The sequence below is a fragment of the Schistocerca serialis genome, chromosome 6, assembly GCF_023864345.2.
Source record: "Schistocerca serialis cubense isolate TAMUIC-IGC-003099 chromosome 6, iqSchSeri2.2, whole genome shotgun sequence".
Lineage (NCBI taxonomy): Eukaryota > Metazoa > Arthropoda > Insecta > Orthoptera > Acrididae > Schistocerca > Schistocerca serialis.
In genome coordinates, this window is record NC_064643.1 from 596,514,506 (window position 1) to 596,531,279 (window position 16,774).

Consider the following 16,774-nt stretch of genomic DNA (forward strand, 5'->3'; position numbering starts at 1 on the left):
TATACTGGCTGGCACTGAGGATGTTACTCTGTTCAAGACACCTCATTATATTTGAGCTCAGAATATATCCTGAGATTCTACAACAAATCGGTGTCAGCGATACTGGATCGTAGTTTTGTGGATCACTTCTACTACCCTCCATGTACACGGATGTGACCTGTGCTTTTTTCCAAGAACTGGACATGGGTTTTTGTTTGAAGGACCTACAATAGAGTACAATTAGAATGGGGGTTAACTCAGCCACAAATTCAGTATAGAATCTGGTATGGATTCCATTGGGTCCTGGAGCTTTGTTCGATTTTAATGTCAGCAGTTTCTCAAACTAATACCAATTTTATTCATCTTTTAAGTGGTATGAGGATTAAATTGGAACAATTCTCCTGGGTTTTCCTTTGTAAAGGAGCATTTGAAAACTGAATTAAGCATTTCAGGTTTTGTTTTGCTTCCTGTCTCATTTGCTAGGGAATGGACATTAACTTTGGTGCCACTAACAGCCTTTACGTATGGCCAGAATTTCTTTGGGTTCTGTGACATCATATGACAATATTCTGCTGTGGCAGTCGTTGAAGGCACGACACATCGCTCTCTTAACAGTCAATCTATCTATAGCCCCACCCTTTGTTTTATACCTATATGCAGTAATCCCTGTTTCTTTAGAAGTTGCTTTACAGTGACTGTATACCAAGAAGGTTCCGTCCCACTATGAATTGTTCTACTATCCAGTGAATGGCCAGCTATTCTTTTAAACTTGATCCAGAGTTGCTTTGCACGCTCCTGCCATGTGCTGAAAGTTTCGGGTTGTTCATTGAGGTATGACACTACTGATTCTTTTTATCTAATTTACTGAACATATATATCTTTCTAGCTTGTTTTGGTTGTTCTTTGTACTTTGGTAATCATTGAAGCCACAACTGCACCATGGTGACTGATACCAGCTTCGATGTGGACATCCTCAAAGAGATCAAGTCTACTTGTTGTCATTAGATCCAGTATATTTTCATCATGAGAGCGTTTCCTAACTATCTGTTGTAGGTAGTTTCTAGAGAAGGTATTTAGTAATATTTCACAGAATATCTTATCATGCCCACCACTAACAAAACTGTATTTTTCCCAATTAATTTTTGGATGATTTAAGTCTGCATTGATGATTACAGTACAATTGGGAAACTTATAAACATCACTGCTAAAACATTCAAGTACTCTTTGGTGGTGATGTTTTTGTTGTTGTGGTTTTTGGTTGTTATGCAGCTCTTTAAGCTAGTTTATTGTGTGCAAGCCTTTTCGTGTTGGAATAACTACGACAGCCTACATCCATTTGGACCTGCTTATTGTTTTCAAGCCATGGTCTTCCTATACAATTTTGACCCCCCACCCCCTCCCCACTTACTTCCATTACCAAACTGGCAATTCCTTGTTGCCTCAGAATGTTTCCTGTCAACCAATCCCCTCATTCAGTCAACTTATGCTATAAATTTTCTTCCCCAATTCAATTCAGTACCTCTCACTTATTATTTGATCTAGCATCTGATCTTGAACATTCTTCTATAGCACCACAATTCAAAAGCTTCTTGTCTGAATTGCTTATCATCCTTGTTTTCATTTCCGTACAAGGCTACATTCCAGATAAATATCTTTGGAAAAGATTTCCTAACACTTAAATTTATATTAATATTAACAAATTCCTGTTTTTCAGAAATGCTTTTCTTGCTTTTGCTAGTCAGCATTCTATATCTTCCCCATGATTTACTGAGAATACATTCCGTTCCCCATGTTTTACTTTTATTGATGTTCATCTTATAACCTCTTTACAAGATACAATCCATTCCATTCAATTGCTCTGGCAAATCCTTTGCCATCTCAGATGGAATTACAAAGTCATCAGCAAATATCAGAAGTTTTTATCCCCTCTCAGTGAGCTCTTTCCAAATTTATCCTAAGTTTTCTTAACAGCTTGCTCAGCGTACAGATTGAATTACATTAGGGAGAGACCACAACCTTGCCTCATTCCCTTTTCAACTACTTTCCTTTTCATGCCCTTTGACCTGTATAACTGCCTTCTGGTTTATGTGCAAGTTATAGTTAACTATTCTGTCCCTGCTAACTTCAGAATTTCAAACAGTGTATTACTCCTGTCACCGTTGTCAAGGACTTTCTCTAAACCTATAAAGACTGTAAACATAGGTTTACCTCTCTTCCGTCTATCTGCTTAGATGAATTTAAGGGTAAATATGGCCTCACGTCTTCCTCCATTCCTCCGAAACACAAACTGATCTTCCCCAAGACTGACTTTTACCAGTTTTTCCATTCTTCTGTAAATAATCTGTATCAATATTTTGCAATGAAGACTTATTAAACTGATGGTTCATTTGGTAGTATTCACATGTGAGCACCTGCCTTCTTTGGAATTGGAATTATTACATTGTTCCTGAAGTCTGAGGCTGTTTCAATTGTTTCATACACTGATCAGCCAGAACATTATCACCATCTACCTAATAGCCAGTATGTCCACCGTTGGCATGGATAGTAGTGGCAACACATCATGCCATGGAAGCAGCAAGGCCTTGGTAGATCACTGGAGGGAGTTAGCACCACATTGGCACCCACAAGTTACCCAATTCCTGTAAATTCCAGGCAGGGGTTGATGAGCTTTGACGCCGTGTTCAATCACATCCCAGATGTGTTTGATCAGGTCCAGATCTGGCAAGTTGGAAGACCAGCACATCAATTGGAACTCACCATGGTGTTCCTCGAATCACTCCATCATACTGCTGGCCTTCTGACATGGCCCATTATCTTGTTGAAAAATGCCACTGCTGTCGAGAAACATGATCGTAATGAAGGGGTGTATGCAGTCTGCAACCAGTGTGCGATGCTCCTTGGCTGTCATGGTGCCTTAGACGAGCTCCACTGCACCCATGGATGCCCACGTGAATGTTCCCTGGAACATAATGGAGCTGCCGCCAGCTTGTCTCTGTCCCATAGTGCAGGTGTCAAGGAGCTATTCCCCCGGAAGACGACGGATTCGTGCCCTCCCATCAACATGATGAAAATGGTATCAGGATTCGTCAGACCATGCAATGTTCTGCCATTGCACCAGTGTCCAGTGCCAATGGTCATTTGCACATTTCAGTTATAGTTGCCAGTGTGATTGCGTTAATGATATTGGCACATGCATGGGTCATCAGCTGCAGAGGCCCATCATTAGGAGTGTTTGGTGCACTGTGTGTTCAGACACACTTGTGCTCTGACCAGCATTAAAGTCTGATGTTAGTTCTGCTTCAGTTTGCCACCTGTCCTGTTTGACCAGTCTGCCCTGCCTGCGATGTCCAACATCTGTGATCAAATGTGGCCACCCAACCCCATGATGTCTGGATGTGGTTTCACCTTGGTTTTGCTGCATGTTAAGAACTCACCAAGCACTCCTTGAACACACAACATGTGCAGTTTCCAAAATGATTGTGCCAAGCCTCCAGGCCATCACAATCTGTCCTCAGTCAAACTCAGATAGATCACGTGCCTTCCCCATTTTACATATGGACAGCATCCTCACTGATATTGCATGCACTGTGCGTGTGTGTGACTAACTGTCATTCCTCGCCAGGTGATTCTGTTTTGCCTGGATGAGTTTATGTCAGTACTAGGTCAGTGGTCATAATGTTGTGGCTGATCCGTGTATTATCTAGTACAAGGGGTGCAATAATTTTGGCTCTCACAAGTATCCAATAATTCTTAGGGAATGTTGACTACTCCAGGGACCTTGTTTCATTTAAGTCTTTCAGTGTTCTTTCAGATTCTTATCACAGTACCATATTGTCATTCATATTCGTATACTTGCTCTTCTCGTCATATAATATTGTGCTCAAGTTATGTGTTTTACTTTATATCGACCCTCTGTATATTCTGTCCACCTTTCAGCTTTTCCTTCTTTGCTTAGTACTGGCTTTCCATCTAAGCTCTTGTTATTCGCACAGCTGCTTCTCTTTTCTCTGAAGATCTATGTAATGGTCCTGTTGGTGTCAGCTACCTTTTCCTGTAGATATACATGCTTCTAAAGCCAAGCATTTGCCCTCTAGCCATTCCTGCTTAGCCACTTATGTATTCCTTTTTGCATGCTTCATTTGTTGTATTTTTATATTTTCTCCTTTTGTCAATTAAATTGTCAATTAAATTCAGCATCTCCTGAGTTATTCAAGGATATTTACTAAGCCTTGTCTTTTTAAGTATGTGATCCTCTGCTGCATTCCCTTTTTCATCTCTCACACCTAACCATTGGTTTTCTGTTGTATTCCTTCCTCTGTTTCAGCCCAATGTTGCCTAATACGCGCTCTGAACAACCTCTGTTTCTTTCAGCTTAGCCAGATCCTATCTCTTTTATTTCGTATCTTATTGCAGTTCATCAGTTTTAGTTTGCAGTACATAAACAATAAATTATGATTAGAGTCAAAATCTGGTCCGTGATAAAGTCTTAAAGATTCAAATCTGATTCTGAAATCTTTGTCTTACCAGTATATAAGAAATCTGAAACCTTCCAGTGCTCCAGATCTCTTCCATATTTACAACCTTATTTCATGATTCTAAAACCAAATGTTAGTCATGGTTTTTTTACCAGGCAGCTTCTTCTTTCATCATCCCCCCCCCCCCCCTTACCCGTACATGTTCTACTGTTTTTCCTTCTCTTTCTGTACTGACATAACATGAAATGTTTCTCCTACCGTCGTATTTCACAAATCCCAAGTTTATCCAACTTCCGTCCATTTCCCTTTTCAAATTGTCTAACCTGCCCACTCAATTACAGGATCTAACAATCCATGCTTTGATGTGTAGAATGTCAAATCTCGTTTTTGCTTCTGACATACTCCTGAGTAGACCCAGCCCGGAGATCCAAATGAGAGGTTATTTTACTTCCAGAATATTTTACCTGAGATGATGTCATCATCATTAAGCCTACAATAGAGCTGCATTAAAAAAAAAATCGTGGCTATAGATTCCCCTTGCTTTCAGCCGTTTGCAGTACAAGCATTGTAAGGCCATGTTGGCTAATGTTACAATGTCAGATCAGTCAATGGTCCAAACAGTTGTCCTTTCAACTGCTGTTCTGCCTTTTCAGAAGCCACAGATAGTCTGGTCTCTTTACAGATACCCCTCCATTGTGGTTGTATATGTGGTACTTTATCATTGAGGTACACATTCAGCTGTTTCATCTTGGCGCGGTTCGTGGTTCATGGGGGATGCCAGAAAAACCTATATTTTCTGTTCAGGTGACACATGTAATAATAGTGTACTAAAGTAAATGATTATTATCTGCATTTAGAGTTTTTACGTCTACAGAATATATTCTCCATTGTGATATAACTGTGAAGACTACTGTAGCATTTACAAGGCAACTAAAGATGGTACCAGATAGTTTAATTTTGGTCAAAAGTAGTATTGTGGCCTAAAAGACACACTCTAAATGTTCAGTATGTGTTTAATGTTTGTAGATCTAGCATTAACATAAAATGGCGACAGTTCAAAGTTGCATTGAGACAAAGGTGCTATACTTTCTCAGAATAAATTTTATCGTAAGAGTAAAGTCAGGTGAACCAGTTTGATTATATGTTAAAATGAAAATGGGGAAATATTTGTAAGTATTTATTTACGAAATAATGCCACCTTTTTAGAGTGGCAAATGATAAATAGTACAATTATTTATTTTGGAAACAAATAAAACTCAGTGTTTATTCTTAAAATTATTTAATCGGATAGATAAAAAAATCTGCTCACCAAGTGGCGGCAGAACACACACATAAAAGACTGTTATGTTTGGCAAGCTTTCGGAGCCATTGGCTTCTTCTTCAGGCTGAAGAGTTGAAGGGGAAGGTAGAAGGGTGAAGGAAAAGCACTGGAGAGGTCTAGGAAAAGGGGGTAGATTTTGGGAAAGTCACCCAGAACCGCGGGTCAGGGGAGACTTAACTGTACGGGTTGAGAAAGAAAGACACATTTTTTGTAGTTTTTATGAAACCAATAAATTACACCTTTTAATTTTGGGCTATGTGTTGAACAATGCACGTAGTAGGTTATGCTGAAATTGCATTAGGTTTCTCGCTTTTCTGTATATTGTTACCATAGTGTGTTGTCTGATTTTTTGCAAATCTGTAAGAAGTGATAAATTAAATGGTATACTTAAGAAGTTTTCCAATAGTAATTGATACTAGTCACCGACCCTTTGCCAAAAGAATGATACTTCTGTTTTATAAAAATGTGTTTTAGTGTATTGTCTTTGCAGAGTCCAAGACATTGCACTGTAGTTGGAATTTCGCTGTTTGAAATTATGCCTTTCTTTATTCAAAATGGTCATAGACCCTAGATATATGTATGCCTATTTATGAAACTCAGGAAAATAGTTGCTAATATAATTTACTGCTCATGACAGATGTTGGAAACTGTTACTGATTCTACAGGAAAATAAATAAAGGTAAGCATCAGTCCTGGAGTGCTTTTATTAGATTTACAAAATGGAGTTTCCAATGTGTCTGAAACTGGAAGTGTACAGTCCATTTGTAGTGACAATTTTTACTAACATCAGTGAAACATGGACAGTAATCGAGATTATTGGAAATCTGGGAGCTGTTCAATGATCAATGGGGCAGTGTGCATTGGCAATTGCTGGGAGAGATAAATAGATAGGTGAATGGACGGAAGATAAACTAAGGAAATTCTTTACTGGATTCCAAGAGATAGAGAGACAAACAAAATGAAGACCTATGGGAAGGTGTGGCCATTAAAATTATACCACTGGGAAATATAACTAGCAACTAAGTTTTATCTGTTAAACAAACATATTATAAAGAAGTTTTACTTTTTGTGAGTATCGAGCATAATGTGAACATACAATTAAATTTGTAGGTAATTTGAGGGTGTGCAAACTGCGAAATTTAGTGCACAGGGCTGCCAGCTCCAGCACCAATAGCAACTCTAACCCACATGGGCATCGAGTCACACCAGATAAGGGCACACTGTTCCATACTGCTTGAAGTCTGCACCAAAGTTCACCAACAGTAGTGCCTGGTAAGAGGCTGTGTGCCAGAATCTAGGCAACTCATGGCCAAATGTTTTTGATGAATGAGGGAGATTAGGAGAATGCGCTGTGCAGGGCGACAGTCAACATACACATTTACATCTACGTCTAAGTCTGCATACCCCACAAGCCACTGACTGTGTGTGGCAGAGGGTACCCTTTACCACAACTAATCATTTCCTGTCCTGTTCTATCTGAGATAGAGCAAGCAAAAAACAACTACCCATGTGCCTCTGTATAATCTCTAATTTCTCATAGTCCTTAAGCGAAATTATGTTGTTGGCAGTAGAATTGTTCTGCAGTCAGCTTCAAATGCTAGCTCTCTAAATTTTATCATTAGTGTTCCTCGAAAATGATGTCACCTTCCCTCCAGGGATCCCCATTTGATTTCCCAAAGCGTCTCCTTAATACTTGCGTGTTGCTCGAACCCTCTGGTAATAAATCTACCAGCCCACCTCTATTGGTTTGATGTCATCCTTTAATCTGGCGTTATGCTGATCTCAAAGACTTGAGCAGTACTCAAGAATTGATCACACTTCTGTGCTATGTATGGTGTCCTTTGCAGATGAATCTCACTTTCCCAAAATTCTCCCAACAAACCGAAGTCGACAATCAGCCTTCCCTACCACAATCCTCACATGCTGGTTCCACATATTTAAACAATTTGACTGTGTCAAGCAGCACACTATTACTGCTGTATCCCAACATTAGGAGTTTGTTTTTCCTACTCATCTGCATTAACTTATATTCTTCTACATTTAGAGCTAGCTGCCATTCATCACACCAACTAGAAATTGTGTCTAAGTCATATTGTATCCTCCTGCAGTCAATCAACTTCAACACCTTCCTGTACACCAGTGTCATCAGCCAACAGCTGAGATGCAAATTGCTACTCATCTCGTCTGCAAGATAATTTATGTATGTAAAGTGCTCCTAACAATACTCTTATCCCTAATGATCACTTGTCATTGAGGAAATCATCTTGGGTTCACACATGCCCTGTAGAGGACATTGGCAGCATACGGCGTAGTGTTATCCTAATTAAAAGTAATATCATGGAGACTTCAAAATGGAGGCATAGCAGGAAATGTAATAGTTGTTTGAGGAAATTTTGGTCTTGCAGCCAGTCGACATCAACTAAACTCCACGATATTTCAACTGGACGCCTGCCAGTCATTCTCAGGTGAGCCACCGAAGACAGATGAATATGTCCTCCATTCCACCACACATAAGTACATGCTAAAAAGTAATGTCGGCAAATATTTTATATGAAAACCCTCAAAGCCTTTTAAATAAAACTAACATTATCAACATTCTTCATTTTTATTCTTCATGTCTACTTAAATGCAGCCCTCTGCTGATGGAGGTCTCTTAATTGTAGCTTGTAACATGGTGGTACGTATTGTAACTATGTTGGTGCATGAGAAATGGCATGCCATAATATAGTTTCAAATTCAAAGATTTTGTCCACATGTGCAGCACCCCCTCCTTCAGCACAATAATACCAGACCACACATCAGCACTGCAGCATGTGTAAAAATCGAAATCCTGGGGTTCACTCTCATCAGTCAAACAGTTGTGACTTGGCTCCATCGGATTTTCATCTGTTTCCAAAACTTAAAAAAAACACATTTGAGGACTTCATTTTGATAGTGATGAAGCAGTGGAAGCAGAGATGAGATTGTGCCTCTGTCAACAAAGTCAAACATTTCTGCAATGTTGTTATCAACAAACTGACTGTCATTGGGAGAATATGTTTGTCGCCAGGGTGCCTTTGTTGAAAAATAAATACTCTCAAAGAAAAGAAAAGAAAAGAAAACAAAACACCCACCACAGAGGAATTATCTGAATGGGACTGAAATCATTAGATGTCATATACATATATATACATGTACAGACAATGGAAAATCCAGGATGAAATCTAACAATATTATGAAAAGGATAGTTGCTGCTCACCATTTTGTTGAGCCCAACCTACATAGGTAGGAATGATCATCAAAATAAAATAATAGAAATCAGAGCTCGAACGGAAAGGTTTAGCTGTTCGTTTTTCCCGCGCGCTCTTCAGTAGTGGAATGGTAGAGAGATAGTATGATTGTGGTTTGATGAACCCTCTGCCAAGCACTTAAATGTGAATTGCAGAGTAATCATGTAGATGTAGATATAGCAGAGATGCTGAGTCGCAGATAGGCATAACAAATAGACTGTCACAAAGTGAGCTTTCGGCCAACAAGGCCTTTGTTGAAAATAGACACCCCCTACACACACACACACACACACACACACAAAATCACAGTTTCTGGCAGCTGGGCCAGACTACAAACAGCTGTCAGTACATGATGGGGGAGGCAACTGGGTGGTTGGTGGGAAGGATCCAGATGGCATAGGCTGTGAAAACATTGAGTTGGGCAGCGTGCTCAGTGACAGGGTGGTCCACTTGTTTCTTGGCCACAGTTTGTCAGTGGCCTTTCATGCAGACAGCTTGTTGGTTGTCATGTCCATGTAGAATGCAGCACAGTGGTTGTTGCTTAGCTTGTAGATCATTTGACTGGTTTCACAGGTAACCCTGCCTTTGATGGGATAGATGGTGGTGGGTGGGTATGTGGGACAGATCTTGCATCTAGCTCTACGAGCTATGGGGCAAGGGGTGGGGAGTAGGGGTTGTGTAGGAATGGACGAGTATATTGTGTAGGGCAGCAAAATACCAGTGTGTCTCCAGACACATCTTTGCTTTTCATTGGGCTCATTTTGAAGTGGGACTCATCACTGAAGAAATTCTACTGCAGTCAATGAGATTCCAGGCCGAAGACTTTCCTGGGTGCGCTCCAGGCAGTGGTGAGATACCAACATGACTGTCGCCCACCGTATAGCCTTACGATCATGAGTGATGATCTGGGCTGCTATTTCTTTTCATATCAGGACCCCTTTAGCTGCCATCCACGGCAGCGTTACAGCACAGCAGAATATCAGTTATATCCTACACCTCATTGCTTTTACCCTCCATGGCAAACTGTCCTGGCCTTACACTTCAGCAAGATAATCACTGCCCATAGAAGGTGTGGGAGCTTCTACTGCTTAACTTCATTCTTGCCAAATCCTACCTGAGGTAGCGAGGTCACTGGATCTCTCCCCAATTGAGAACATAATGGGCAAGTCCCTCGAACCAGCTCAGGATTTTGTTGATCTAACATGCCTGTTGGACAGAATTTGGTATGATATCCCTCAGGAGGATGTCCAACAACTTTATCAATCAGTGCCAAGCTGGATAACTGGACCAACACGCCACTGACTTGCTCAATTTGTGAAGCTCTTTCTCTTTAATAAATCCTCCAGATTTTCTGAAATATAATCATCACATCTACAGATTTCCATCCCATTTGGATAATTCTTTCATGGTGCACCTTCCCCCCCCCCCCCCCCCCCCCCCCCCCACCTCCCTCTTCCTCTTAGAGTGTATGTAGACATGAAGAATGATGATATGAAATGTATATAATGCTTCTTTTTTTAAAAAAGGCTTTAAGATTTTTCACATAAAAAGTCTGGAGCCATTACTTTTCAGAACACCCTCATATAATGCACTGTGAGTATTCTTAGCAAGCACCAAAATGGTGTTGAGAGATGGAGCACACTGCCCAGCAGCAGTACCCTAACTAGTGGAAGTGCAGAACTTAACTGCCTTCTGCGATGCTGCTCACCACACATTTGCGCAGTTTCTGTAGTAACAGAGTCCCAAAAAGATATTGCTGTAGCCAAAATTATTGTTTTATCATAATTTGTGGAATGTCTGATGGAGACACTATTTTTGATGGAATCAGTCATTTTACTGATATATGCACGTTGTTCTGTATTTTTGAAACATAAATGCAGCTCACACACATGCGTTTGCGTGAGAGTGTGTATGTTGTCTACTTATGACAAAGGCCTTGTTGGCCGAAAGCTAACTTTCTGATAGTCTTTTTGTTGTGCCTTTCTGCGACACAGCATCTCTGTTGTATGGTGAGTAGCAAACATCCTTTTCATTGTATATGCTTATTTTGGTGCATACATTACACCCAAGCAGTGTCTGCAGTTACTTTAAAATAATCTTGTATAGAAGCTGAAATGGTAGAATTCGTATTTAGACATACCCCGTTTCATTTAAAAATAAATGATGAAAGTCGGGTTAAAATTGTCAGATCTACTTTTTTTTTGTTGCAGGTTGTTACTGGAGCAGGGCATCATGTTTATGCTGATAAAAGTGATCTTTTCAACCGCCATGTTGTTGAAGCTTGTGAAGTTTCAGACCTTAAGGAAAAAACCATTTTTGCTCTTCGTCCACAAAATGATAAACAAGAAAACGAGGGGGAAGAAAATAAGGATAAAGAGAAACTTGGAGAAAATCCGAGTACACCTCATAGCACAACGAATGATCCCCTCTAACATGGGTGCTACATGTGAAAGGCGACATTTTTTTAACAAATTATGTCATCATGTATGTTGAAAGTGACATCAAACATGTCGTCTTGGAGTCATTTTATATTACATATTTAATGTGCAAGGAATGAAGTAAATGTAGGTATATTTTCTGTGGCAGCTGGCTCTCCCATAGATAAATATTAAAGTGTGAAATTGTTCTATTGCCATTAAATGGCAGCCTTCCAATGTATTTTATTTTGTACATTATTAGCAAGGAATTTTGCTTACATTGTACAAAGAACACAGGCATGTCTGAAAGAAGGTCCAACTTGCTCATCAGTGTGTGACTGGACTGTATCAGCTTTATAAAAAGTCCCTTCATACCTCTTCTGCCTTCCTCTGTTTATCAGAATTCATACTACCTCACATTTATCTATTTAGTGTGCCCTACATCTGTGTGCATCATTATAGGTAAAGCTTAATAACTTTTTTACCCCATTTCGTATTACTGTGGCTATTCACGATTTGGGGGCAGTTTTACTCTCTTCACATGATAAAACATTAATGCTTTCAAAGTAAGCTAAGTTCATTCATCTCAGTTACAGATTGTTAAGATATCTTATTACTAATAGGAGGAGCAAGCTGCTCTTTTTATTTGGATTGTGATACTTGCCTCGTCAAATGAAATTTTACTATGCTCAGTTGTTTGATATTTAAAGTTTCTAGTTTTTTAATGATAAAGAAAAGTATTTATTTAGAAACGGCCACAATTATTCTTCTGTGATAGGTGCTGTGAAATTTGTATATTCATTTGGTTGTTTTTGTGAGGAATGTTGTTTATATATTTTGTTGACAGATTTAGTCCATAATTGTTTGAATCTAATAATCTGTCAGTTAACAAATTAATAAAAGAACAAAATATATTTATTTAATATTTGTGAGTGACTCTTCCTGTGTCATATTATTGAGAGTTATCATTTTTTAAATTTATATGTGATAATACTTTCAGGTAGTTTCATTTGGATTTTTGATGATGTTTTTAATGCTAGAGATAAAGCAATTGAAGTTCTTCCACAATTACAGTTAGAAAATCAAAACTTAATTTTTTTTTTAAATTACTCATTGAGTCGTATTTGAAAACTGAAATAAATGAAAGTTACCGTCTACAACATCTAAGTGTTAACAGAGACATGTCAGAGTTGATACTTTTGCAGCATATATCAGCAAAATGATTGATTTCGTCAAAAATAGCGTCTCTACCAGACATTTAGACTTTTATTTGTTATTGCCTCACTCCATAGTCCTTCTCAGTCAGGGACGAGAGTAATAACACATTTAGTTAGAGGTGCATGTGTTTGGGCTCGCTTGTGGTCATTGCAAAATACACATCATCTCACAAAAGTGACAGGAAGGCATACCAGATGTCTCAGAGCTCAGATGATGGCCAAACTGTGATTCAACCACAGTTTTCTAACACATAACAGCTTCCCAATAACTTGGGTTATAGGAGTATGACATTTTGTAACATTGCCTTTCTTTATATTTATTCTTATCCCCTGTCCTTCACTCTGTTTTCTTTTGAGTTTAAATGAAGATTCTGTTTTGTTCTGCTTCCAAATGTGAATTTGTGAGAGTTTAATATTGAAATTAAATAATCATGTTAACTGTATCACAAATCAGTAACCCCAAAACTCTGACATGATCCAAGTGACATGATCCAAAGAGTTGACACCAAGAAAACAGTGGCATCTGCATTTTATATATTTGCAACAAAGTAATACATTACAAATTTAAATTCACAAGCTGTGCATTAGAAGTTACTAAAACTTATGGAAATGGTCATTTTCAATTGGATGTTTTAAAGAAAGATCTGAGAAGGTACTGTTTAAATTTTGCTGATCATAAGATACTACTTGTAAAATTTTGTAATGATTTCCATCCTGACTACATAGTAAACCTGTCTACGAACAATTTCGTCACCACATCTTACTAAGATGGATTGTGCTGAGTGATAAAGAAAATGTTCACTCTGCGTGTTTCAGCTTAAAGTATAGGAATAAAACTGCTATCGAACCAAGCAACTTCACGAGGTTAAAGATATTCGTCTGTAAGCTGTTGAAGTTTTTCTAAGCAGGTGCCACTCTTGAGTGAAGAGTTCGTGTGGAAAGAAATTCCCTGGAAAAATTGCATTTCATTTGCGTGTGATAATGTCAATACAATGGTGCGACGTATAAAAGGAGTTGCTGCTTTTTTGAAGAAAGGTCAAACCACCTATAATAATACAAACTTGGTCTCACCACTTACTTCATGTATCTGCATAAATGGATGCAAAAATTCTCAAAATTTTAATGCTGAAGAATTTGTAATCAACCCTTACTACTTTCTCCAAAAAAGTTCAAAAAGGCAGTCTACTTTTAAACTTTGGCAAGGTATATATGGCACTAAACCCCATAAAATGCTGAATTACATCATTTGTGTAGGATGGCGCTCCGTGCTCTAATTGATAAAAAGAATAATTGAACAGTGGGACCCTCTGGTAAAATTTTTCCATGAGGAACCTTCAAAAAAATATAAGCAGCTCTCACTTAAGTAGAGTACACTCTATTCTGAATTATCCGCTCAAGAATGTAGCTAGAATTTTGTGTGTGCTGGGTGATCAGAAAGTTGGTATAAATTTGAAAACTTAATAAACCACAGAATAATGTAGGTAGAGAAGTAAAAATTGACACAGATGCTTGGAATGACATGGGGTTTTATTAGAGAAAAAACAACAAAGTTCACGAAAGTCTGACAGTTGGCACTGGACACCAAAACGTCAATGACTGCACATGACAATCATGTATGAAAGGAGCTGTAATCAGAGAGAGAATCAGAGCCGCCAGCAGTCGCAGCATGTTGATGTTATCTGAAAAGGCACTTTTAGTGAAGCTGTATTATTAGAATGGGGAATGTGCTAGTTCAGCGTTACGATCATATCACCATAGGAAGGGGATTCAAACAGGTAAAGGTCTGTTGACAAATGCAGCTGTGGCGAGAATGATTTCGAAGTTCGAAGCCATGGGTTGTTTAGACGATAGGCCCCGTAGTGGCCGACCGAGCACTGCTGAGACAGTTCAGGAAGAAATGGAGACTAGTGGGTTCATCTACGCACGGGGAAGTCAGCGCTCATGCAGTCTCACATTGCACCGACATTCCATACACTACTGTTTGGTTGGCACTTAGGCGTACCCTCTGATGCTATTCGTACAAAATCCATTGGCATCATGAACTGTTACCTGGCGATTTAGTGAAGCGGAGGGCATTTGCGGTGTGGGCGTTTCAAAAGATGGCGGAAGATGATGACTAGTTGAGTTACGTGTTGTGGACCGATGAAGTTCATTTCACACTCTGAGGGTCTGTCAACGCCCACAACTGCAGAATTTGGGCTACCGAAAATCCTAGAACTATTGTGGAAACTCCATTGCACGACGAGAAAGTCACAGTATGTGTTGGAGTTACCACATCTAACGTTATCGGGCCTTTTTTCTTCGAGGAAATGTGTGATTCTGTGCTACTGTGACGGGTGAGAGGTATGCCAATATGTTACAGAATCGCATCATCCCCAGCCTGGCTGATAAACACCTGCTGGAATGTACAATATTTATGCAGGATGGCACTCCACCCCATATTGCTATACGCGTGAAAGGTCTCTTGGGCGCGTCATTTGGTGATGATCGTGTGCTCAGCCGCCACTTTCGTAATGCTTGGCCTCCCAGGTCCCCAGACCTCAGTCCATGCGATTATTAGCTTTGGCGTTACCTGAAGTCGCAAGTGTATTGTGATCGACCGACATCTCTAGGGATGCTGAAAGACAACATCCGACACCAATGCCTCACCATAACTCCGGACATGCTTTACAGTGCTGTTCACGTTATTCCACGACTACAGCTATTATTGAGGAATGATGGTGGACATATTGAGCATTTCCTGTAAAGAACATCATCTTTGCTTTGTCTTACTTTGTTATGCTAATTATTGCTAATCTGATCAGATGAAGCGCCATCTGTTGGACATTTTTTGAACTTTTGTATTTTTTTGGTTGTAATAAAACCCCATGTCATTCCAAGCATGTCTCAATTTGTACCTCTCTACCTACATTATTCCGTGATTTATTCAGTTTTCAAATTTATACTGACTCTATTGCTAAATGAATTAAAATTCTAGTATGATGTTTTGCCTTTTTGCTAATAAAACACAGCTCAGTCCTCTAATATAAGATGCACTGCAGTACAGATGCAGAAAAATCTTAACGTTCTGCTGATTACTTGGACAAATTCAAGCAGCCCACTGAAAAAAATATTTTAGAGACGAACTATAGAATGTGCTGTCATCACACACCTCTTCCACTCCCCACAAACCCCCCCTCATCATTGTTTGTTGGTTTCCATAATTGATTACAACCCAGATGACCAGATTGGGTGATATTTTGACATTTGGGCTAGTAATGATAGAAATTTGGGCAAATTTTTTAAAAGAAATGTAGCCATCATCGTTTGGGCAATATTTTTGTTGATCAATGACATTTGTGGTGGTGCAAGTGAAGCCAAGTGTATTTTTGTGCATCAATTTTAATTTAATGCTATTTGTAATGATCTTTACCACTGCACTGCCTTGTGAAGTACTGAAATATTGCAACCCCAAAGTTATATCAGTCTCCAAATAATGATGCCAGTGCTAACCTTAAACTGCAATGGATAGGCAGTTACGCTATTATAGTAGTATGTACATATTTTTTACTTGCTATAATGTTAGTGAACAAATCAAAATCGGTTTTCCTCTTCTTTTTTGTTTCAAACTTATCCACAATTAGAAACTATCGCATCAGTATAAAGCAGAAAAACAATAAACAGCACTGCATACATTAAATTCACTTGCAAGTAGGAACTGAACTGATTAACAAAACAATGAATGAGCTCATGAGACGAGCAACGTATGGTAGTTGGTCTTGGCTTAAGTACGAATGGGATGAGCTATAACTGCAAGTGATATCGACAGTTTAAAGGATTCGGTAGCCTTGTTAAGTATCGGAAGTGCTCATCCCTTTTACGTCAAATGATTGAAAATCAAAATACCTTTCAATTTCACTACATGGTCCCTAGGTTGTGACAGTGGGATAGGGGGGTCTGGACCCCCCTTTGGCTAAGTCCTTGATCCAGTTATTAAACTATACATTCTCTCTCTTTCCCCACAAAGAAGAGCCAGCAATTCATAAACTTGATAGCGTGATAGCATCCTAATTACCTTATTTACAGATTTGATTGTGAGATTTATCAAACCTTCTGT

At 39.1% G+C, this 16,774-nt stretch overlaps 1 protein-coding gene across 1 annotated transcript in view; it reads left to right on the plus strand.

Moving 5' to 3' along the window:
• The window catches only part of LOC126484339 (1-acylglycerol-3-phosphate O-acyltransferase ABHD5-like), a 103,259-nt gene extending 90,875 nt beyond the window's left edge, over nucleotides 1-12,384 (plus strand). Inside the window, exon 8 of the mRNA XM_050107792.1 lies at nucleotides 11,255-12,384. Coding sequence (XP_049963749.1) covers nucleotides 11,255-11,476 — 222 coding nt within the window. The 3' untranslated portion in view covers nucleotides 11,477-12,384. The remainder of the gene's footprint in view (nucleotides 1-11,254) is intronic.
• Nucleotides 12,385-16,774: the final 4,390 nt, after the last annotated feature.